Source organism: Malus sylvestris, chromosome 2 (assembly GCF_916048215.2).
Source record: "Malus sylvestris chromosome 2, drMalSylv7.2, whole genome shotgun sequence".
NCBI lineage: Eukaryota > Viridiplantae > Streptophyta > Magnoliopsida > Rosales > Rosaceae > Malus > Malus sylvestris.
In genome coordinates, this window is record NC_062261.1 from 5811139 (window position 1) to 5836119 (window position 24981).

General features: G+C 39.7%; 3 protein-coding genes across 4 annotated transcripts; all 3 read right to left on the bottom strand.

Annotated features, from left to right (window-relative positions):
• Nucleotides 1-6444: 6444 nt before the first annotated feature.
• On the bottom strand, nt 6445-7331 carry LOC126605662 (uncharacterized). Its single transcript, XM_050273084.1, has one exon. The coding sequence runs from the start codon at nt 7302-7304 to the stop codon at nt 6663-6665; it is 642 nt and encodes a 213-aa protein (XP_050129041.1). The 5' UTR covers nt 7305-7331; the 3' UTR covers nt 6445-6662.
• Nucleotides 7332-9173: 1842 nt separating this feature from the next.
• Nucleotides 9174-14504, bottom strand: LOC126605673 (WD-40 repeat-containing protein MSI4-like). 2 transcript variants are annotated; one of them, XM_050273094.1, is made up of 15 exons: nt 14059-14504; nt 13756-13819; nt 13467-13553; nt 13325-13387; nt 12952-13017; nt 12765-12839; nt 12514-12589; nt 12211-12433; nt 11987-12068; nt 11458-11534; nt 11204-11315; nt 11022-11096; nt 10755-10825; nt 10047-10146; nt 9174-9569 (listed from the first exon to the last, which is right to left on the bottom strand). In XM_050273094.1, the coding sequence occupies exons 1-15, from the start codon at nt 14289-14291 to the stop codon at nt 9468-9470; spliced, it is 1506 nt and encodes a 501-aa protein (XP_050129051.1). In that variant the 5' UTR covers nt 14292-14504; the 3' UTR covers nt 9174-9467. The 2 variants fall into 2 exon arrangements, with proteins under 2 accessions (XP_050129051.1, XP_050129060.1); XM_050273103.1 differs by having other exon boundaries at nt 11458-11531; nt 14059-14503.
• Nucleotides 14505-15424: 920 nt separating this feature from the next.
• Nucleotides 15425-17148, bottom strand: LOC126605686 (uncharacterized). Its single transcript, XM_050273115.1, has 4 exons — nt 16966-17148; nt 16776-16876; nt 15787-15865; nt 15425-15676 (listed from the first exon to the last, which is right to left on the bottom strand). The coding sequence occupies exons 1-4, from the start codon at nt 17146-17148 to the stop codon at nt 15629-15631; spliced, it is 411 nt and encodes a 136-aa protein (XP_050129072.1). The 3' UTR covers nt 15425-15628.
• Nucleotides 17149-24981: the final 7833 nt, after the last annotated feature.

Here is a 24981-nt window from a genome sequence, read left to right on the forward strand (position 1 = left end):
GAATATGAAGGATGAAACTAGAAATTTAACTAAGTAGGGGCACCTTAAAAAATTTGAGCTCCTTTTTTGGACAAATAAAGCTTGTTGATGCACAAAACCGGAGGTCATGGAACAACGTAAATTCAACCGTGAATCTGCAAGAAATGTAAATAACACAAGATGTATCGTGGTTCACCCCAAGGTTTGGGCTACGTCCACACTGATTGTATTGTTTTTCTCTGAGAAGTGAGGGAGAGAGAGAGCTCTGAGAGTGAGAGCTTGGAGAGGGGTGAGGAGCCTTAGGAATTGGCCTCCCCTAATTGTGAGGGTGAGGGGTCCTTTTATAGAATAAGGACTCCTCACTTATTACATATTTGCCCCTTCCTTTATCACATAATTACATTTAAGTCCCCCGAGTATTTATACGAGGTCTAAATACGAGCCCTAAATATGGTATAAACAAAGCTAGTTCTTTTACAAATACTGAAAAAATTAATTACAAAATACTCTATTGTCTAATTTTGTTTTTAATTGTTGACAATCTAATACTCATTTGTACTAATTAACCAAATACATACAACTCAACAAGGTTTACACATTAGTGCGTGAGAAAAATATAAAAGACGGAGGGGCATTTAAAAACTAAAAGAGGATTTTTACTATTTTAATATGATTAATTGAATAATTTGCAAAGAAAAAAAATGGGGATAATTAATTGAATAATTTGTAATGAAAAAAAAAGGAATGAGAGAGGGCAAGTGCCCCCACTGGGCTTCACCTCCCTCCGTTCATGTCGAACACTAATGCTTTAGCACGTTTAATCACGAAATCTCATTGACTCGTTGTCACCAAAAGAGGCCTACAAAAGAAATGTATAAATTGAATTAGTATCCCATTTAGGAACACTGACACCAATTAGCATGAATCCAACAGAGGTAAGTGATCATAGAAGGTTTACATTGTACACTCAGTTAACCAAAAAAAAAAAAAAAAAACCAAGAAAACTATCTTATAAGCATTCATAAACAAATAAATCAATAATTAATCAAACAAGTATGAAATCGGAAGGGTAAAACGCACATGAAATCGGAAGGGTAAAACGCACCTTGAGGGGCAAGGAGAGAGAGAGATGAGTGGCGGAGATGAGAAAGAGATGAGCGGCGTAGATGAGAGAGAGGGCAGCAGAGATGAAAGAGAGGGCATCGAGGAGAGATAGATGAGCTGCAAATATGAGAGAAAGGGCAGCAAGGAGGGAGAAATGAGCTGGGGACGGAGCGTTTGAGACTCTAAGTCTAGCAGAAAGATTGAAATTTTAGGGTTTTAATTTTTTTTACATATATTAAATTAAATGGGTAAATGGATACCTGTTATAACCGTGAGTAATACCCATAACCAATGGATACTTGTTATAACCTCGAGTAATACCCATAACCGCCCATTTAAATTTAACGAATAAACGGTTATACCCATAACCGTTTGTTCATCTAAACGGTTACCCGTAACTGTAACTGTGAACTTTAAATGGGCGGGTAACCACGGTTACCCAAACTCATGGACCCATCCCTACTTGTAGTATGATACAATGTTCATATTACAAACTAAACTTTTTAATTATATATAAAATATTGACATATAAGTGAGTTTTGAACACTCGAATGCATAGATAAGCCCTCTTAACCAACTATCGCTTCAACTTAAGTTGTAGAACATGAGGTGCAAGAGTGGTTTGTGATTGTATAAACCCTTCTCTTTATTGATGGGATCTATTGTGAAAACCCTAAACTATAGTCTATTTTGGTCAACTTGTGAATTTTTTTTTTTTGAAAATATGACCAGTTAGTGATTTCGTCACCTCACTTCATTCTTCTAGAGATCGAAAAAACTCAAAGACAGTTCAGCCTTTCTCTAACCTTCACCGTGTAGTAAACGTGTGACCTGAATGGGTATACGAGATTGTGATATAAAGGTGACGAATCTTTGTGGCCATAAGCAACATGATGACATTTGTTAATAATTACTGTGACCCCAACGTTATTATTATTATACACTATACCATGGGATCACACATGTTTTATCAATTCATTTCACAATAATTCAATGATTTCAATTCTTTCTTTAGCATATCCAAACTTTTTTCATAAATCTTCATCAAAGGTAGTGCCGATATGACAATATACATTAAAAAAAAAAACTAACAAAAAGTTAATAAAAAACTTCATTTTCAATGAAAAATCATTTTTAAATGTATAATGAATAGTATCAAGAAAAATGTATAAATGTGATTTTTCGTTAAAAGTGAACAGTATCATGAGTGTTTTGTTAAAACTCCCTAAAATAATCCATTGTAATGACACGAGTTCACATCAAATGTTGGACTCAATATAAATATGCATTGCTTTCGTATGTGTGAGTCGAGTGCTCGCCCGCTTTTCAGGCAGCATGAGCTACGGGCAAGTGCTTGGTAGGCCAACAGCCCAGTGAACCGGGCGGGGCACTCGACGCAAGGGGAGCACACTGAGCAAGTACGATAAAATTTCTCCGCTCCACTTTATTAAAAGCAAGGAGGTCAAACCAAGGACCTATGGAAGTTGAGGCTCATCCCGGATCAATATTAAATAAAACTATAAGGGGCCTTAGTATTGACCTTTTTTCATTGATTCAATATAAAATGGAGAAGATCATACAGTTCCCTATGGAGACAACAAAAACTGAGATCTCATTCAAAATTAAAACAACTATCAGTAAACTAAAAGTTAGTTGCACTTGGATGATGCTATTCAACCTCAAAAGTTTAAGTTAGGTCCACGAAATATATTTTTATTTTCTTTAATAAAAAATTGGTTATAATGGATAATAAAAATAAACTTTCAATAGTAACAATGACAACTAGTCTACTACCTCCGAAGGTGTAAACGCGGACTACGCAATAAGATGCTCAACCATAAGCTTGGAGAAATATTAAAAACAATCTTATTAGAATTGAGAAATGTTAAGTAGATTCTTTAAAAAGTCAGATTTTTTATGAACTTTATGTCACCTCATGTTTTTGATACAATGTTTTATTATGTTTGTACGGATATTAACATTCAACTATAATGTGACAGATAATCTCACTTTAATATATAATCTCCTTACCATTTCTCAATATAATTTATTGAAGCGGCTTTCAAGTGAGGGCAAGCAATCATCACAGTCAGCCAGCAAGTAATCCCAAGAAAGCTAGCTACTCGCACGATCCTTACCGTATCAAAGTTAATGATCTTGTTAAGTCAAAGTTCAGAATATTAAATATACATTATATGGTGTGACATTTTCTTATGTAATATGCTATAATTGTTCAATAAAAGAGAGTATGATTCTCTTTTCTCTAAAATCTTTCTCTTTTTTATTCTCCTCTCCTATTTGAGTAAGCATAATTAAGTCATGTTAATATTTTGTGTTGACTTCTTTACAGAAAAAAAAGAAGAAGAAAGTGAGAGAGGAGAGGAGGGAAGGGGAGGGGAGAAATCCTACTCTCTATAAAATGCCTTCTAAATTAGATAGCAAGTATGTATTACATCGAAAGCAAGCGTTGTTGCTCATGAGCTAGCTCAATCTGCTTCTAAAGAATATGAGATTGCGCTCACGGATAGAGAATGAACACAACTTAAATGAAATAAATTTATCAACACGTGACGTTCTAGTCTAATATATCAGAAAAACTTCAACATGACGTATATTATAAAATCAATACATGAACATAATAGTAAATCCATTTCACGCAAATCCTTCTCGTGAGGAGAAAGTACGTGACCACTGAATGGGGAGGGGAAAGCAGACACTAGTTGCTGCATGTAACAAAGGAGAAAGTATGGAACATTTTACTTGTGGGGGAAAAAAGGTGTTTCATTATTGGTACTTTACTTTTACTATGAACGACATCGATGATTTGATATGAGGAATTGATATATAGGAGAATGATGGGATTGGAATCGGGTACAAAACTGGCCATCGATTCAAATCATTGCCTTATTGTTGTTGGGTTGCACTTGTTTTTATCGTCTTTTCTTCGTCACTTTTGAACATAGAGTATGGCGTTACTATTTCATTGATTATTTTGCATACTAAAATACGTGAAATGATAATATTTCAATTCAATTTCTCATTGTTTTTTACATCGATGCTACATTTGTGTATATGGTGCAATAACATAAAGATATTTTGGCAATGTCGTATAATATTTCCATAAATGGGTAAAAGAAGAACTTATCCCAATAATTTAGGACTAGTGTTCTTAAGTCGCAAATTGTACCCTTGTTTAGGGGTTGCTTGTACTTTCTATTTATGTAATGTTTCTCTTATTTGATCCATTGAAAAAAAGAAACATATAGGATTTTTTTGAAAGTGTTTTTAAAATAGTTGAAAACGCATTTGGTGAAAATATTTTTAGAACTAATCTTTAATAAAAATACAAGCAAAATCTGAAAAGACACTTCAAGTGTTTTTTGCAAGAAACACCAAAGTTTGAAAAAGTACTGTCAAACGAGGCCATAGCTTCAAATGCCTAGCTAGGGCATGAAGTGGCCTAACTAGCTACGATCTTCTTTCTCCCATTTTTTATATCTTACACTTTTTCTATTGATAGTTTTTTTTTTTTTTTTGGAAACATTTTCTATTGATAGTTTACTCAACTACTATAGGTACACACTCTCCTAATCAAATCAACTTTTTACCCTTAAATGATGAGGAAGACCAAAGGAAAATAAAATAATTCAACAAGCTTGCTAGTCCAAGAAAATTCTTAACAAAGAAAAGAAAAAGAAAAGAAGAAGAAGATATGGTTCATCCAAAATGAATGGAACAAGGTTCCCTCTTCGATTAATTTTAGCCATGTCTTTCCCTAGAGGAAGTTTATAACTAAGGACACATGAATAAAACCCAAACATCATATTCACTACGATATTCGATCACATGCAAATTCTTTTCTTAAAAAATAAAGTAGTTTATAAAGAACAATGCTTAGATACTCAAGGATGAGTAGAAACTTCTACTCAAAATTCTTCATGTTCGAATTACAAGGCTCTGTACTTATGATTAGACTCGTTTATATTATGAATCACTTTATAAAGATCATCTCTGCAAAAAAATGAATTTAAACTAAGGTCGTTTAGTCAATCTATTGTAGCAAATGCATAGACGGTCGACAAGGCTTTTACAAGTTCCGTTCACCTATTTATGTATAATTCGATGACTAAACGATTTTAGCTTTAATTGTTTTTTTGTAGAAGTGATCTTTACAGAGTGACTTATAATATAAATGGTTCCGATTATAAACACTAAATTCTATAAATCAGCAATGGATAATTTTAAGCAGAAATTTATTGAGTAGTCAAGTATTGATTGTTTATAAATATGTCATCTCGAACAAATATATTAGTGTTTCGATTTTACTAAGCCGTATATTTCAAAGGCTGCGAGCAGCTGAGGCCCAATGAATGGGCTATTAAGGCCCAAATTAAACTTTATCCGCATTAAGATCATAGTGGGCCAACTAATGGATTTAGAGAGCCAACCCATGTGAGCAAAACTTTCAGAGTTACTATTACCAAATTGGGGCTTGTGAATTGAAACTTGAACCAAGGTCATGCATGCTTGATTGCAATATCCTAAACCTAACACGTAAACCTTAATTCAATTACATTAAGGGTACGTTTGAAAGCGCTTTTAAAATAGGGAACTTTAACGAAAAACACCCGGTACTGTTCACTTTAACGAAAAACCACATTTTTACACTAAAAAGTCAATCCTGGTACTATTCACTTTACCCTTTATTTTGTCCTTATCATTAAAACTCAAAGTTTTCAAGCCCTTTTCATTAGTTTTCCTTTTAAAATATCTAAGTGTTTTTGGTGAAAATATTTTTCGGACAATGCAAGTGAAACCTAAAGCACATTACTGGTGTTTTTTGTAGGAAACACTTCAAATGCTTTTGAGCGCTTCCAAACGGGCCCTAGCATTCTTCAAAATTTGGTATTCCTAATTTTCTACAATGTAATTAATAATATACCATGTGCCGATACTCTACAGTAATTGTCATTATCAACCCAATCGTTCACGCATATTATATCACAAGTAGGTTTCCTTGTTTTCCAAATGCAAAAAATGAAATAAAGGGCCGAATATGATTCAACAACAACAAAAACATGCCTTATTTATTGTTGTTTCAAGATTTATCTGTCACATGTTTGGTAGATTGCACGATATACACAAGGACCAAATCAACAAATAAAAAATTTGGTCAAATAAACCCAGATATATCCAAATCTAAATTTTGAAAGTAGCATGTGGGACCCACTGCACCAGGTGGGTGCTGACTCACTGCATGTACCAAAATAGCCATTTGGGAAATTTGAAAATTTGCGACTCTGGCCTTCTGCCCAGTCAATGCAGTCAATGCAGAAAAAGAGGAAACAGATAAGCTCCAAATAGAAAAACCAATAAATAAAAGGGTTGATTAGTAAATAAATTAAATTGTGAAGAACCTACACCATTTTCTCGGTGTGTTCCTAAATTTTACTAATTAGTCCCTATACTATCCACATTTTCCATTTCCTACCCTACTCTGCAGAAACCCACCAACCAGCTGCCATGGCCACCATTGCCATAAACCCCATTTCTTCATACACCCACCAAAACTACTCAACCTACCCGTCAGGTAAGTCTCCGTCTTCCCCGATAAACCTCGCCAGCGCAGCATCGTCCCAGTCCATCTCCACCCCCGCCCAACCACCACGAGCCAACTCTTTTGTTTCACCAGACGTACCGCCGAACCCACTCACCTCTTTCTCCTCCGCCATTACCAACTTCAAAGATTCCAAATCGGCAACCTCCTTTGTAAGTCCGTACAAACCGCTAGCCTCCTCCACCTCCTCCATCAACCACTTCTCAGACTCCAACCCCAGCACCTCCTTCGAAATGCCGTACAACCCGCCGCCCAGGTCGACGCTCGCCATGACCGTCGACACCGAGTCAGAGAACGACGGCCCGCAGCTCTCCTCGTTGAGATTGATCGTGACGTATGACGACGGCAGCGCTTGGAACACCCACGGCTGCGAGTACGGGTTCTCGACGAAAGTCACCGCTGCGGCACCTGCAGCGGGCACGATCGGCCAGTCTTTGTTCACGAGCTTCGCGAGCTCCTCGAGCTTCCCGTCCTTTGCCTTGGAGGGCACAGTCTCAACGTCGTCGCTTATCACTTGCTCCGCCCCCAGATGTCGCTGCTTCTTCGCGGCGCTCCCGTCCTCCTCCGCCGGTTCGCTTCCGGGTCTCTTGCGCATGTCCTCCATGAGAGAGAGAGAGAGAGAGAGCAGTGAGGACTGTGGAGAGTGTGTGTGTGCTTGGTGTGGTGTGTATTGTCGTATATATCGGGTGGGTCCATGCCGAAAACGAGGGAAACAAACGAAAATGGATTTGTGGACTCATTGGTGGGCCCCATCCTGTGAAGATATTGGAATGATCTCAGCCGTTGAGACTCATTCGCGTGGAGGGATCAACGGCCGGGGCTCTGTACAGGATTTTGTGCTACGTTGGAAGGCGTGGCGATGTGGCGCGTAGCGTGAGGAAGGAAACGGAGAAATTAGTGGCAGAGTTGCCAAGTTGGGGAAGGAGGCTTGGGGAGAAAGGAAGACGATTTTAGTACCTTCGATTTAATGAGGTAAAATTACTCTTTTGGACATGGAATTTATTTGATATTTCTAGATCCTCCTCCCATTTAGTTTTATTCACACTCATTTTTACTTTTCACACATCTCTTTTAATTTTCGTCTGTTGGATCGAATGAATTGAAAAAATCAATGATCAAACATTAACAAGAATGTATGGGATGTGTGATAAGTAAAAATTAGTATGAATAACACTTTCCTTGTTTATTTAGCTTATTGGTTAAGCAAAGCATTGGGTAAGAAAATGCGTGGAAACATCCATAAGGTGTAAATAACCCAATTCCCTTTGTACGAAAGGTTTATCGTGCAATTTAAATGTTATGTTATCAGACAACCGAGTCTTTAATATGATGCAGTTTTATTTGAATTCCATGTTTGAATCCAATCTCGCAACGTAACGTGCCAAATCATTTTCATATGTCATATTCCTTCTCTTACGACTTTATCTTGTTAATCGTTACTATATGGGAAAGGAACGACACGAGTCAGGTTGCGAGAAAGAACAATTCAAATCCTTCGGGTGGCAAAGCTAGCGACGACTTGGGAGTTGCTTCTTATACTCAACCTTGGATGGAGGGCAACAGTTTCCCTGCAATTACTGTCGAGATTTACACCCATTAGTCGATTTCGATACAACATGGTGCCATTGATTAGAGTAGCTCCAAAAACAACTCGATTGATTAGAGAAAATTTTCAGTGTGCTGAAAATACAGGCCGGCACACTAAGTGTTATAATACATTAGGTTATAATTTTTATTTTAAAGTACATCCTATAAAAGAAGTTTATTTCATAAGGCTAACTTGTAGCGTTCTCACCGCTGCATTAGAGAGAATTGGGAACTTCTGAATGTACACAAAACACAGGTCAGTAGGAGAAGGCAAAGATCTCATGCCTTGCTTGCTCTAATCTTCCCCACTCACCTACCCAAAAGAGGAATGCTTGGACCTATTCTTGATGGTGTGATTCGAGTTTCGCTTATGTCGATCCTCTGTTTATAGATAATTTCACTACACAAAATGTAGTTTACCAAGTCCCCCTCAAGGGGAGCTGAAACATAACTTTCTGCCCAATTATGTCTAAAACTTTATCTTTCAATATCAAACTCCTTATTTCCAACTTCCGATATAAACAAGAGAAAGGCGACTACAAGGCAAAAGACCTCTTTTTCCTCATTGCTAGTGCTAGATTGAGCGTAGTTATATTTTGCTTCGCCTATTGAGAGACCAATAAAGAGAATTTTCCTAGGGTCAGATGAACAAAAAATGTCCGGCACACTGAAAAATCTCTAGATTGATTGAGTTCAATTCATCAATCTAAAACAAATGCATAATTGACTAATCCTAATCGATAAACTCGAATAAGAGAATTTAAACACGCCTAGGGATGCAAATTAGAGAACCGACTCATTTGCAATCCTCAAACCTTCACCAAGCAAAGGAAACAATCAAAACTTTTATGCATAAGGGGTTTTGGCCCCTCTTAAGCCTTCCAAATAATCAAGTCATTCAAATAATTCATTGATAACACGGTAAAACGATTAAGCCATGCTAACATCTCGGTTAGATTGACAATCTCTAATCCCGAATACTACTCCGACACGACGGCATACATAACAAAAGCTTAGTTTAAGCATGAGTTTTCTCCTCGCATCATAGGTATCCGATAAGCAAATATCTATAGCTCGACAGACATACTACCTCTCTAACATAATAGCTTAGGTTTACGTTCAACAAGTTTACTGCAGAACCTTTTCTTCGGAACCTAAGAGCGTATTAACACGCAACTCCTCAAGGCTTTGAAGTACAGGAAACAACATGGGACTTGAACTTCTCAAGCTCTGCCAGAACCTCCTCTTCGGGCCTGTAGATCAGATCACTCATTCTCCATATCTGCAGACAATTGTCAGCTTCAGAAATCAGTTTTGCATCAAATCGAGTGTAATTTCTTTTACAATAACAAAAGGTTTCAGAAGAAAGTTCACGTAGGAGACGAGGAAGGGAGGGACGTAAGGGTAAAACACATCATTGGTACACCAGTAAAATTTGGTTTAAGCTCAACTTTTTAAAGGAAATTTGCTTCCTAACAAATTTTCTCCATAATGCTTTTAAACACCTCTTATCGAAATGCTAAAATTCAAAAAAGGGGTTAGCAGCAGAATAATTCATCATGTAGAAAAAACTCTCCGCGATGTTAAACTAGCAACATCTTTCTTAATCTTATGTAATGTGTAATATTCAATCTTATATGGTTTCTCATTATAGCTCCCTCAGCTTTCACATGTACTCTTATGAAATATTCTTAGAAATGATTTTATGACTCGAAAAATGAAACCCTTTCAACAACGACAAGAACAAACATTCCAATACCTGCAATGTGCCCCCTCCGCCAGTACTATCACAGTCATCAGACACACTGACAACAGTCCATGGATCAGATGCATTCCAATGAAAATCAACAACCTTGTCCCTGTATACAGTAATAAAGTTAAGCAAACCATGAACAACAAACTACAAGGAAAATAAAAGAAAAGAAAGTGCCCGACAATTCAACCAAATGATACAATAAGGGATCATATTCCCCATGAGTAAACTTCAAGAACTGTTTACCAGGTAATTTTTAACATGTTATAGAGATAACTTCAAGAATCATTCAGACTCAAGCAAACAACTTTAAAAGACCTAGAAGCCTATAAGCAATAAGGTACTTAATAAATAAAGGCTCTAAAGCACTACCGTGTCCAGTGCAAAACTTCCGATCAACATTTGATGCAAAGATTAACCTCAATATTCCAGTGATGGATATATAGACACAAACAGCATCATGTTCAGTTTACTGACCACAAGAACATATTTAAAAAGTACTATATAGTGGCATGGGCACAATTATAGACTCAGGCATGATGCCCATACAAGAGACACCAGGAAAGATAGAAATCCAAGAGTGAGACGTAAAACAATTTCCGAAAACCAGAAAGTTGAAAATCAAGGGTGAAAAGATCCTCTACCAGACATCAAAAGTTTGAAAAGGAATCGTAAAGTATGTTTAAATAATGTTAGTAAAAGAGAGCCTCGAACCTGTGCCCAGCATGCTGGAAAAACAGGCCAGGTGGAGAAGTTGGGCCTTTTGGAGTTCGCTCCTTACCGACCTGCAGCGTATTATGTTTTCATAAGTTATAACAACTTCCATCTGATTGAAGTTATGGGAAGAGGAATAGAAAAGCCGAAACTCCATTTATTTGGAAACACTTCGTTTGTTATGTCAAAAAATAGATCAAGAAAAAATTTGAAAATTACTAGATTAACACAAAATAAAACCACGGTACATTCTGAAGGCCAATATACCTTCTCATAATCCCAAATGTTTAAAAGACCATCCTCTGCAGAACTTCCAAAGACAGACGATTTGTCTGGACACCACTGAAAACACAAATGCAACCAACAGATAAGACACGCAGTTCTTGAAACAGATGTACTAAATTTCTAGAAACAGAAAGTAGCAACAAAAGCAGCAGTATTATCATTACCTGAACACAAAGAACAGCTGCTGTATGACCCTCAAATTTAAATATAGGTTCCCCCACTCCATCAGAAGTGAGATTCCGACGATCAAACACGCGTACAGAATTATCTGCTGACCTGTATACAAATCATAACAACTTTGGTCTATTAACTAGTGTCGTATCATATCTTCTCATCAGCCCAAACAATAAAGCATAATTAACAAAACCAGAGGATTAGGAAGCAACAAAACTGAGAGGAACATGGCGTTAGCACATACCCTGTTAGAATAAGGTTATCATTATGGGGATTCCAATCAACACAGTGAACATCAGCATCATGAGCCTTTTCAACCTGCTAATCAGAAACAAGAACAGCCAACACGTACAATAAGTAAAAGCAAAAATTCAGAGTGAAAGGAATAGGGATCTTCCAATATTAATGATGGGAGATATTTAGCAAGGTCAAAAGAAAAAAGGTACATAAATGTGAACAGGTTGAGAGGGAACAATAGGGCTGTACATTTTGAAATATAGAGCCACAGATTAAGGGTGATTATAGCAAATAACATAAATATAACTCAATTTCTTTAAGTAGCAGATTTAAACACCCTAAAAGCATTCTCCAAAAGGCCTGTTAATATTCATGATCAAGCAGGACTCTTCAAACAGCAGAATAGTCAAAGATAAACACTGCACACTGACATTACTAAGCCAAATTCTACATGCATACCAATTTATTCACCAAACTCCATTGCCAAAGTCATATAGAAATAAAGGAAAGACAAAAAGAAGGATGAGATGCATAACCTTCACAGCAGGGCTAGAGCCGACACGTGCATCCCATAATATGAGGCAAGAATCATCACCAACACTACAGAACTCCTGTGAACTTCAGTAGAGATGTAATATCATAAGAACTAAAGGCCATGTCATAAGTATAGAAATTGCAACTGCTATGGTGTAAAACGAATGAGGGTTCCATATCTTTAATAGTTTAGTTAAGGGTCGGTGGCTGAGTAAGCGTAAGTTACCTAGATGGGCAAAACGCCACATCTTCGACTGTATCCTCATGCCCATAGTAGATTCCCCGAGGAGCAACAGTAGGACCATCGGTAGCTTTATCATTACCATCCCCAGACTTTGAGTTTTTAATGATTGATGCACCAGATCCTGGAGACTTGTTTGCTGCTGGATCAGTGGTAGAGGCTGCTATATGGTCCTGAATGCTCCACAACACCACTGTTTTGTCCTTCCCTGCACAAAAATTTATTTTTAGTAAAAAAATAACAGCATCATTGATATCCAAGTACAACTAGAAGCAAAAAATTGCCCACCTCCAGAGAGCACATAGGGCTCAGTTGGACACATTGCAAGGGCATATTCTGCATTATCTTGATGTCCAGTCAAAATCTGAAAGAAGAAAATAGTCAAACAGGTTCAATATTTTTCAATTGAACAAAGATAGTAGTAAGCAAAGGTCAAAGACAAATGCCATTCCTTTGACGCATTATCGCACAAGTCTTGAAAGGGTCCAATATTGAAATACTGAGAAATTCATGAAAAGAGACATGGAAAAAAAGTTTACCAAATCTGGACGCGAGGTTGTAGCTCCTAGGACAGCATGACGGTTAGGTTGAGCTTCGACATCCCAAATTAGAACCTAAATTTGACAAAATTTCCAAGTAACTATAACTTCAAAAACAAACAATACGCATAGAAAACAAAGGAAACATGACTGCGTGATCCAACTTGATAAAATAAAAAACACTTACATCAGGACTGTCGGTATGCGTGGCCACTATCTTAGTGTTCTGTGGAAGTTCTCTGATTCTGTTTACCTGTCAAAATTTATGAAAAGGTTACTCAAGAAGAAGTACAAGCAAGCTTCCAATATCACCAGCTTATACGCAAAATGAGTGAAGAATGAATTAAACAGACATTTTACAGAATGTACAAGAGAAAGAATAGAAGTGTAAATGGTAACAATATTTTTCCCTCGTTTTTTATATCAAAAATGTAGTATTTTCTTCATTTCTCACACCAGTATTAAACATTTCCCATTAAATTCAAACCACCTAAAAGTAAAGTGCATTTGCTCAATTTTCATTGTGAATAAACAGACCTAAACAGGTGCACCAGTCATACCTCTCCAGGATGAATGATGGTCTTGTACTTCTTCACAAATGGTGAGCGGGCTTCTTCATTGAACTGAAAGATGAAGTGTTCAATAATGAGTCAACAGAAAGAGTTAACCTTCATTCAAAATGTCAAACCCAATCACACATACCTGAGATATATGCTCTGCAGCGGCAACTCTAGGTTTGACAATCTCACAATTTGCAATAACCAGAGTATTTGGGACACTGCCATCGGTCTGTCAACAAACCACAAAGACCATAACTTATTAACAGAACATAAAACCACGGTGGACTCTCGTGTTTCGGCACAAGACATCAACTTTAACCGTTTCAAGTATGATTTCTGAGTTGTAAACCCAAGCACACATTTATCCTTCAAATTACATAAATATTCAAAACTAACTGCGGGAAATCAAAACTGAGATGAGCAAAGCTTGCCTGCTCGGAAAGGTAGAGACGCTGGCGGTTCTTGTAAGTAGCTTGCTCGAGCTGAGGACCCCACCTACCAAAAACACAAGCAGATCGACAATGCTAATTAAAAAAATGCAGACTTTCAAATCTCCGTTTGCCTCAGAAACCCTAAAACAAGAAAAATCAGACCCCCAGACACAAAACCCTAAAAACAGAACAAAAACCAGAGAGACATGAGGCTGCGCCAAAACCCTAGAAACCCTAAAACCCCAAAAATGGGGGAAATAGAAGAAATTAGAGAGAGAAAAGTTAGAGAGAGAGAGAGAGTACCGGCAAGAGAGGGAGGGCCAGACGAGGTTGTGGTTGGCAAGCCAGTCGTAGAGGATGGGGACGAGGGACTTCCACTGAGTGTACTTGTCGTCGACTGTGGCGTTCTGCTGCGACTTCTTGAGCTTGGCTTGCTGTTGGTGGTCATCCTTCTTCTCTTCCTTGGGCTTGGGCTTCCGGCCCCGAGTCTCCTTCTTCTTCACTGGTCCAGCTTGCTGCTGCGACTGAGCGTCCATGGCTACTCCGCCGAGTTTGGTGGTTGCGAGACTCTGACTTCAAAACCCTTATTATAATCACTCTCTCACACTCTCTCTCCTCGCTCGGTTCGCTCAGTCGCTCACTTTCTCACGCTCTCCCTGCGTGTCTCTGGTTGCGTCCGTCCATTGAGATACACTCCGGTAGTCCACTCCACTAGCGTGGATGATACACGCGTCCTGGGATTTTTTATTGAAGGAAGTTGATTTTTATCACTCGGTTTTTATTCTTTTCACTGTTTTTTTTAACCGTTAGATCGGACAATTAAAGTAGAATCAGTTAAGAAGAGAGCGAACGAAGGTGAAAAATATGCGTACAAAAACGAAGCTGAAAAACACGCGCACAAATCACTTTCCTTGTTGCAATGTCCAACGATTGGTTGAAAATTCAGCAGCTACTCCTACTTTTGTTTAATTAAATTTAAACAAGTGTCCAAATAATTAAAATTATGTGTCCAAATTTGATTAGATGAAAATAAAAATGATTGTTAAATTTTCAGTTGTCAAATGTTGTTCCAACGAAACGCGCACAAATCACACTCTTTATCGAAATGCCCGTTGAAATAGTTGTAGTGTCTCACTTATCTAAAGCTCATTTTCTGTCACTTTGTCTCCCACTTGAACGTTACTCAGCAGAAAGACGTTGTCGTGTTACAATTCTCTTTACATGACATTATATTATTAAAGACGTTGTCCTGTTCCAATTCTCTTTACATGACATTATATTATTAACATAACAGACCATTTAACGAGAGAGGTCTTTATTTTTCTAAAAAAATGAGAATACCATCTTGACCATTCGATTGGCTTTAATGAAATTGTATGGTTGAGATTAAATCACAAACCACACAATCTCATTAAAATCAAATTCAACGATCAAGAAGACGCCCTTATTTTTTTAGAAAAATGAAGGATTCCATTAACATGGAACGTCGTGTGGATATGCAAAAATCTTGTGTAACCGCTCCCTTGTCTATTTTCGGAAAGCTCTACTTCGGAATTCAAACTTAAAACCTTCTACTTATGAGCTCTATTTCGAGATTGTGAAAATCACTACCCAAAACAAGCATGGTAAAAAAATAAAAATAAAAATGGTATTTTCCTAAACATAAAAATGAGATCAAAATCAAAATTTTAAATTTTGGGCATGGAGTTGGCCACCTGAGTGCAGGTTATGCAAAAAACAAGACATCCATGCCATAAACCAGTTCAATCAAACTTGTCCCATTTAAGTACCACAAGAGTGCATTTAACTAACAACGTCATATCCTTCATGTAAATCTCTGATTTTTCTTAACAAAACTTCATAATTTATAGCCTCAGACATAAACGCCCGATGCAAGCAGCAAGAACAAGGATCCAAAACCCTGCACGCCAAAGAGAACAGTTGGAATGTTAGATACAATCATACACCAGAACAAGGAGCAATCTAGTACTGTATCGGTAGATGAAGAGAGGATTCGGACTACAAACGCACCAAAAAGAAGGAAGCGAATGTTGCTGTTATGACTTCCTTCGCAAGACTGCGGTTTTTCCTGGAAATGGTTGCCTCATAGCTGCAGCAAATATATACTACCGTTAACGACTACTATATTCAGAAGACGAACGGGTGGGGCAACAATGTACTCAATAGACTTATTACATAAACACCAAGAAGATGATCCTAGAGCAATGGCTTGTATCTCTACTCGATTAGTCAAGACGAAACATGAGGGTATAAAAGTACGCAAAAATTTCCAGGCTGCTGATTCATCGAAGAATTATATGAAATAGGTTTCCAAACTACATTATGAATTTACAACCCAAAGCTAGTGTCTTGCGTGACGCCTTCACAAATCCAAACATGTCCATACAACTGAGTCATTCGGTTTCCTGACATATACCTACCTCAACATTCAAATGGTTACTAGGAAATCTTTCAGGCTTTCGGATTCCTCTCATGGCTTTTTAAACCCGATAATCTGATCTTATTAGCCAATATGCTTATACGCAGATCATCGATAACATATCAATTCTTTGAATTCTCACTTTTCAATACTCAAATCTGGTGATATAAAGTAGTAAATTTTCATTGATTTGGCTCTTTCAATTTTCATCAACTCTTGTTTTACACTCCGATTTGAAGGTTAAATCGGTCAGTTGCTCGTATTTTGCGTAATTTCTGCAATCCCAGGCTCTAATTCTACACAGTAAACATCAATTTCAACAAATGCACTCTCATCAGACTCAATCAAAACACAATCTTTACGTTTGGCTGCTCAGAAAATTGCAAATAAACAAAATAAACCACACCAAGAAACGAAATTCACATTTCTAATCTGCTTTTCATCAATTACCATAATATTTTGCAGGAAAACAAAATTTGCAGACCCAAAATTTCTAAATTGACAACAAGATCTAAACGGAAAATCAGAAAAATTAAAAATTAAGGAAAAAAAAGATCTGGAAATGGTGGATCGGACTCACATGAAGAAGGAGGCGGTGAAGAGGAGGCCGAGGGAGACCATCACGACGGCGAGAGTCGGGTACCACGTGACCGGCACGGGACTGGAAATTGCCTTCGAAGCCTTGAGAAGGAAAGCGGAAGAACAAAATCGAAAACGTTAGAAGCGAAAACGGAGAAGCAGAAAAGCGAGGAAAAGTGCTTTTGGCTTACCATCGTAGCCGGCGAGTTGGAAGTTGCTGAAAGCTTCGGTCCTTGATCTCTACAGATCGAAGCAGCGACTTTGGCGAGTGAGAGTACAGGAAGGGAAGGCTCTATGTCAAATTTGACAGAGGAGGCTACAATCGTGTGGGTGTTCGGTAGCAAATGTAGGTGATTTGGCGGGTCTGGCTCCATCACTACCGTTGGTCTCCTAAACGCTGCGTTTAGAGTTTTAACGAAATACTTCTGGTACTGTTCATTTTTAACGAAAAACCATATTTTTACATTTTTCTGGTACTATTCACTACACATTTATTTGTAATTTTTCATTAAAATTAAAGTTTTTTTTTTGAACTTTTCTTTAGTTTTCATTCTTTTATTTATTTATTATTATTTAGCGTTTTAAAATTTTTTGTTCAGACTAATTCATCTTCTACATGCAACTTGAATAAAATTTGCACATTGACCTTCATTTAAGTCGGAACTTGCACTTTTCGATCCTATATGTGTTGAAAAACACTAAAAAATGAGAAATCGGAATAATTAAAGTTCATATTCTTTGTGAATAAACGTGTTATCAGTGGTTCCAATTATAGGCTTCAAATGACGCCTAACAAAAAAAAGGAACTAATACATCTGAAGCAGAAAAAGCTAGAGTAATCCTTTGATTGGATCATTGGCTAAAGTGAAATTTTGTAACGTATTAGGGCATCCTATTAGTAAGTCCACATGAGCAGATTCATCGGATTTTGATATTATCGACCGATTTATGCATATATACAGAAATCTTTCTCATTATTACAGTGGATCCTCAAGAAAGAAGAGTTTGTATCGAGTAAAATATGTACTTCGACTTTCTTGTATTAAAACTTTGGCTCATTATGCGTAAATATAGCTGCTTACACTAAAAATTAAAAGTAGACAGACAAAGTGCCCTTTAGACCATCTCCAATGGTGACTTATAACCTAAAATTCCCTTCCCCCCCCAAAACCCACTCCAACCCAAAACCTAAACCAAACCTAAAACTTAAAACTTAAAAGGAAGGCAAATACCAACCACAATTTAGCCTATAAAATAAAATGGGACCCACATGTGAGAGTGAAAAGTGGGCTGTGAAGCCCACACCCCAAAACCGAACTCACCTCATGTGCCTCACACGCCCTCTTTCTTCTAGCCGAAGGCCCACCCATGTGGGTTGGTCCCATCTGCTGTCATGGTTACTGTAGCCCAACGGCTACTTTTGTTCATCCAACGGCCAGTTTAATTGGACCGTTGGTTAATCCAACAGTCCACGTTCAATTTTTTTTATATATATTTATATATTTATTGAATCTAACGGCTTAGATCAAATATAATCAAATATAACGGTAAAAAAAGAAGATCTAACAGTCCAAATTTAAATCCAATGGCTAAAATAATTTTAAAAAATTATTTAACTTAAAATTCAACCAAAAACTCTATAAATACCTATGTATTTGTAACATCCACACAAAACTCATTTTTCTCCTACAATTCTTCCAATTTTTCTTTCTACCATTTCTTCTCATTTCCAAATTTTTCAAGATGGCAAAAGAGCATGTTAGAGGTCGCAATTGGACCTTTAACGAAGATATTGCTTTATGTTTGGCATGGATTTTTGTTAGCGAAGATGGTACCGTCGGCACCAATCAAAATAGAAAGGTTTTGTGGGGTAAAATCGTTGATAAGTTCCATGAAAACTCCAACGCCGGTCGAATGGAAGTTGGTGGTGTTTATGATCGGTGGAAGATTATCAACAAAGCGTGCACTTTGTGGAAGGGAAGCTTAGAGAGAGCCATGGTTGACATGCCTAGTAGAAGGGGCGCTTCAGAAATTGTGAGTTTCTTTGTTGATATTTTAGTTGTCATGTACATAATAGTATTTTGCAGCTAATTGTTTTTAGGAAAAATTAGTATCTGGTCCCTAGTTCTTACTGTTCATTGACTAAGACCTTATTAGTTCTCAAATTTTGATTCAAGTCCCTAGCATTAATGTGATAATGAATTTACATGTTTATTATATAATTTTTTAATATAAAAATTAGTAATTAATTTAGGGTTTGTTTGTACCATACTTGACCAATCCCGAAACTACCGAGCACCGGCCAACGCTATACTGTCAATGACCCAGAAGAGTTCCCCTCCGACCAGGAGGCCAATCACTACTCGACACGTGTCAAGATTAGAAGCCAATCAGAGCGCAGCACGTGTCGACATCAAGAACCAATCATAACATGACACATGTCAATGTGACAAAGCTACAAGTTTTTCTATAAATAGGGGTCATTCCCCCACAATATTGCCTAATGCCATTTGTGTTAAATCATTCACAAGAACTCACTAAATTGAGAGCTTGATCCTTTGTACTTGTGTAAGCCCTTCACTACTAATAAGAACTCCTCTACTCCGTGGACGTAGCCAATCTGGGTGAACCACGTACATCCTGTGTTTGCTTCTCTGTCTCTATTCATTTACGTACTTATCCTCACTAGTGACCGAAGCAACCAAGCGAAGGTCACAAAACCTGACACTTTCTGTTGTACCAAAGTCTTCGCTGATTTTGTGCATCAACATTTGGCGCCGTCTGTGGGAAACGACACTTATTCCTACTCTCTTCAGCTGTGTCAAGCTGGTTTCTATCATTCGTACACTTTCTTTTGATCAGGCATCCCTCTCCAGCATGGGAAGCGAATGAAGCCACAGCACACAGAATGACACCCCCCTTGCACATAGTGCGAAACAACGAAAGAAGGAAGGAAAACGAGTTCTTCTTCAAGCTAAAGTCGATGAGTTGGAAGCTCAGAACAACAAGATAGCAATGAGGAATGAGGTCCTCCAGGAGCAATATGAGAAGCTCTTCGAGACACTCCACGAAGCTAGGCAAGCTCAGACACGCGAGCTTGTTGCCCCCGTGGAAGTCAACCATCAACTGGGTGCCCTCCAACATGGAGGGTCACATGCATTCGACATAGATATCCCTGATAGGGAACAAATTACCCCTCGATTTGATAATCAACATGAGGCTTCTCTTAACCCAGTTGCTTCGACCCGAACCATGAGAAGCGGAGGGAGACACCTCTTTGCTGAAGGGGCAGAAGGATCGAAAGCCGTCTTTCGCGATTGTCGGGATTTCCTGAAGCAACGTCGAGAGAATTCCATCCATATAAGCTCAAAGATCAATGACCCAAGGATTTCTGAGAGACTCGGTCCCCTGCCACGGCCCGAGCCGGCCACCAACTTGGGGAAGGGGCAACAAGTCCTAGAGAGACATGAGGGTACAGGGGACTCAGAGGTGTTCCGACAGACATACCCTGGAAGCCAGTACAGCGAGTCCAGGGAAAAATCACATGCCCTTGATCAAACCTTCCTAATTCCAAGAGGAGATGGAGATTTACGAAAGAAAGCTCCAGTGGCACATAACTCTGCTCAGGACCCCCTTGTCCTACAACTTCTTGAGGAAGTAAACAAGTTGAAGGCTGAACGTCAGGCTGAAATACCTGACTGGAACCAACCCAGGCCTGGCCCTCTTACAAGGAGGATCCTCAACACCCCCCTTCAAGCAAAGACAAAGCAGAAGCTTGGCTTGCAACTTTATACTGGGAAAGAGGACCCGATTGAGCATCTTAACCTCTTTGAGTCCACCATGGCCTACCGGATGCACACCGACGAAGAGCGATGTCTTCTCTTCCCCTCCACCCTCTCTGGCGGAGCTCTAAATTGGTATTGTCGTCTTACACCTGAGACGGTAGACTCATTTGAGGAATTGAGGAAACTATTTGTTTCCCAACACATTTTCCAAACCGATCGCTTGCACTCTGCAGATGACCTGTACACTATCCGCCAGAAGCCAGACGAGTCATTACGTATGTATGCTGGCCGCTTCAGCCATGAATACTCCCGGTGTGCCGAGGCAGACGACAAGACTGCCCTCAAAGCCTTCACGGCAGGCCTACGTGATTGTTTCTTTAAATACATGATCAATGCCAATACTTGGAAGACTTACTCTGAGGTGATGGCGCAGGCTTATAACCATGCCTCCGCCGAGGCAAAGACATATCAGGAGAAACCCCCTACAACCATCCTTTATCAACAAGTGGGAGGTGGAAGCCAGACTCACCTAAATGAGAAGACCTCGACTTTCCAAACAGCAGTGGCACCTCCCCATGCCTTGCATAATGCTTCACCGAATCAACAGACATATCAATTTCAAGGCAAGAGGAAGGATTTCCATCCTCACCACTCTCCTTCCAGTAAAAAGAGTAAGGGACACTATCCCGATAACCAAGGGTATCGCCACAATAACGCTCGCCCCCAGGCAGTCAATGCAGTGGGTCAAACCCGCGTCAAGATACCCCCTACCCCAAGGTATGAGACATACACGCCCTTGAATGCCACATGCGCGGCCATTTACCCCAGCATAGCTCACCTGATACCAAAGCCAAAGCCGAGGCACCCAGATTACACGCCCCCGAATAACGCGGGCATGTTTTGTTGCTACCATGAGCATAACGGCCATGATAGCGAGAAATGTATCATCCTCCGTGATCGTATTGAAGCTTTGGCACGAGAAGGAAAAATTGATCAATTCCTCATTCACCCTCAAAGGGATAACCGTAACCAACGCCAGGTGAATGTCATATATTCCATAAGCGGCGGCACACCCATATCTGAATCTTCCAATAGGGCCATGAAAAACAGTGAACGAATTCTGAGGCCTGGTCACCAAGTGTTTCACGTGGAAGACATCAGGGGAGGGAAGTATCAAAAGCCTAACTGGGATCCGATATGTTTCTACCCTGAGGAAGAAAGAGGCATCATCTACCCTCATAACGACCCATTGATCGTGGAGGCTCACATAGCCAACTTTGATGTTCGACGAATCCTCGTAGACACAGGGGCTTCGGTCAATATCATGTTTGCCGAAGCTTTCAGGGCACTCAGTGTAGCTGAACACTTGCTCGATCGCTCGATTTCTCCTCTGATAAGCTTCTCCGGTGATATCGTGCAACCCTTAGGGAGCATACATTTACCCTTTACTATTGGTACAGGCCCTTACACGGCTACCATTACCACTAACTTCCTAGTGGTTGACTGCCCAACGTCATATAATGTCATCTTTGGGCGCACAGGCATCAATGATCTCAAGGCTATGGTATCCACGCATATGCTGTTGATGAAATTTCCAACCCCCCATGGCAACGGCTACATAAGAGGAGATCAGCTTACTGCACGATCATGTTACAACACTTCAGTTAAGCAACAACACTTGCCCGGACCCAAGGAAACCCTGTCTGTACATGACCAAGTCACAAAGACCAGCCTAGATGAAGCGAACTTGGATCTTCCTGATAGCAACAATCAACCCGATGATCCTCGAGATGACTCTTTCACCCAGCAAGCCCAACCTGCTGAAGAGTTGGAGAATATACCTATCTCAAGAGATTATCCAGATCGCATGGTGAAGATTGGCACCACATTGTCACCACCCCTTCGGTTAGCATTGATATCTTTTTTGAAAGAGAACACTGAAGTCTTCGCCTGGTCATACGAGGACATGCCAGGCATCTCTCCCGATGTCATCTGTCATCGTTTGAGTATTGACCCCAAGATCAAGCCGGTGAGACAGAAGCGAAGATCTTATAACGCTGAACGATACGAGGCAATGAAAGCAGAAGTTGAAAAACTCAAAGGCATAGGCTTTGTCCGCGAAGTCAATTACCCGACATGGGTAGCAAATGTGGTCCTTGTTAGGAAAAATCCGACCAAAGAAAGTCTTTCGCTTCAAAAGGTCTTGTGGATGATGTGTGTTGACTACACCGACCTAAACAAAGGGTGTCCGAAAGATAGTTTCCCTCTTCCTCTTATTGACAGGCTTATAGACTCTACGGCAGGGTGTGAGCTCTTGAGCTTTATGGACGCTTATTCAGGATACAACCAAATCCTCATGAACCCCTCAGACCAAGAACACACGGCCTTCACTACTGACAGGGGACTATATTGCTATAAAGTCATGCCTTTCGGCCTAAAGAATGCAGGAGCAACTTATCAGAGACTGGTCAATTCAATGTTCGCCGAACAAATTGGGAAGAACATGGAAGTTTACGTTGATGATATGCTAGTCAAAAGCAAACATGCTGACCAACACATCACCAACCTATCTGAAACTTTCACAATTCTAAAGAGGTATCGAATGAGGTTGAACCCCAACAAATGTGCCTTCGGCGTGGGCTCTGGCAAATTCTTAGGCTTCATGATTAGCCAACGAGGCATTGAAGCTAACCCTGAAAAGATCAAAGCAATCCTCGACATGAAAGAGCCAATAACTTCAAAAGACATCCAAAGCCTTACTGGCAAGGTGGCAGCCTTAACCAGATTCATCTCTAAGGCCACAGACAGATGTGCTCCTTTCTTCAAAGCACTCAAGGGAAATAAGAAGTACATTACATGGACGGAGGAATGTGCCAAGGCATTCAGGAACCTCAAAGAGTACATGAGTAAAGCCCCTCTGCTCTCCAAACCAGAAGTTGGTGACACTCTCATCATCTATCTATCGGTTTCGGCTTCAGCAGTCAGTTCTGTTCTTATTCGAATGGACAGTGGTGTCGAACGGCCCGTCTACTACGCTAGCAAGGCCCTACAAGATGCGGAGACACAATACTCCAACATTGAGAAATTAGCTCTAGCATTGGTCATGTCTGCTCGGAAACTTAGCCCTTATTTCCAAGCACACGCCATCATCGTGCTTACCAATCACCCTCTTCGACAGATACTCCAGAGTCCTGACACGTCTGGACGAATGATCAAATGGGCGATAGCATTGGGTGAGTTTGACATCTCCTACCAACCAAAACCAGCCGAAAAAGGCCAAGCAGTAGCAGATTTCATCGCCGACTTCACATATCCTGTTGACATTGCTTATACACCTGAAGCAGTAGCTTCATTACCATCGGAAGCTCAGAAGATAGAACCAACAACCCCAGCATGGAGTCTGTATGTTGATGGCTCATCCAACCAACAGGGCTGTGGAGCGGGACTAGTCTTGACTACGCCCGACAAAGTAGCAATAGAGTATGCTCTTCGTTTCAAATTCAAGGCATCAAACAATGAGGCCGAGTATGAAGCCCTTCTAGCAGGATTACGTTTGGCCAAACACCTCGGGGTTAAACAAATTGATATTTTCAGTGACTCCCAATTAGTGGTCAACCAGGTTACCAACAACTTTGATGCTAAGGACAGCTCCATGGCAGCATATCTCGCGCAAACACAACTTTTGCTCAAACACTTCCACTACCAGATCACCCAAGTTCCTCGAGCGGCAAATAGTCATGCAGACGCCCTGGCTCGCCTCGCCTCAGCTGTGGAAGACAAGATTGGAAGAAAAATTCATGTCGAACTGTTGGCAACACCAAGCACCATGGCCGCAGAAGTATGCAACTTACAACAGGGGGATAGTTGGATCACCCCGATCTATAATTTCCTTGCTCATGGCACCCTCCCAAATGATAAAGTCCAGGCTAAGCAAATTCGATACAAGTCTACCCGCTACCTGATCATCAATGATCAACTCTATAAGCGAGGTTTTAGCATGCCATACTTAAGGTGTCTTACGCCTGCCGAGGCGGAAATCGTCCTTCGGGAAATACATTAGGGAGTCTGTGGAGATCATGCTGGATCTCGGTCCCTAGCACACAAGACTTTTCGCCAAGGATATTACTGGCCAACACTCCACCAGGATGCCATCAAAGTATCCCGCTCATGTGACAAATGTCAACGATATGCGACTATTCCTCATTCCCCTCCAGAGCCTCTTACTCCTATGATCAGCCCTTGGCCCTTCGCCCAGTGGGGACTTGATTTGATCGGCCCAATGCCGGCAGGGAAGGGCAAAGTCTGTTACGCAGTCGTTGCAGTGGACTACTTCACAAAGTGGGCCGAAGTAGAACCCTTGGCAACCATTACTGAGGCAAAGATAGAAGACTTCGTGTGGAAGAACATCCTTTGTAGATTCGG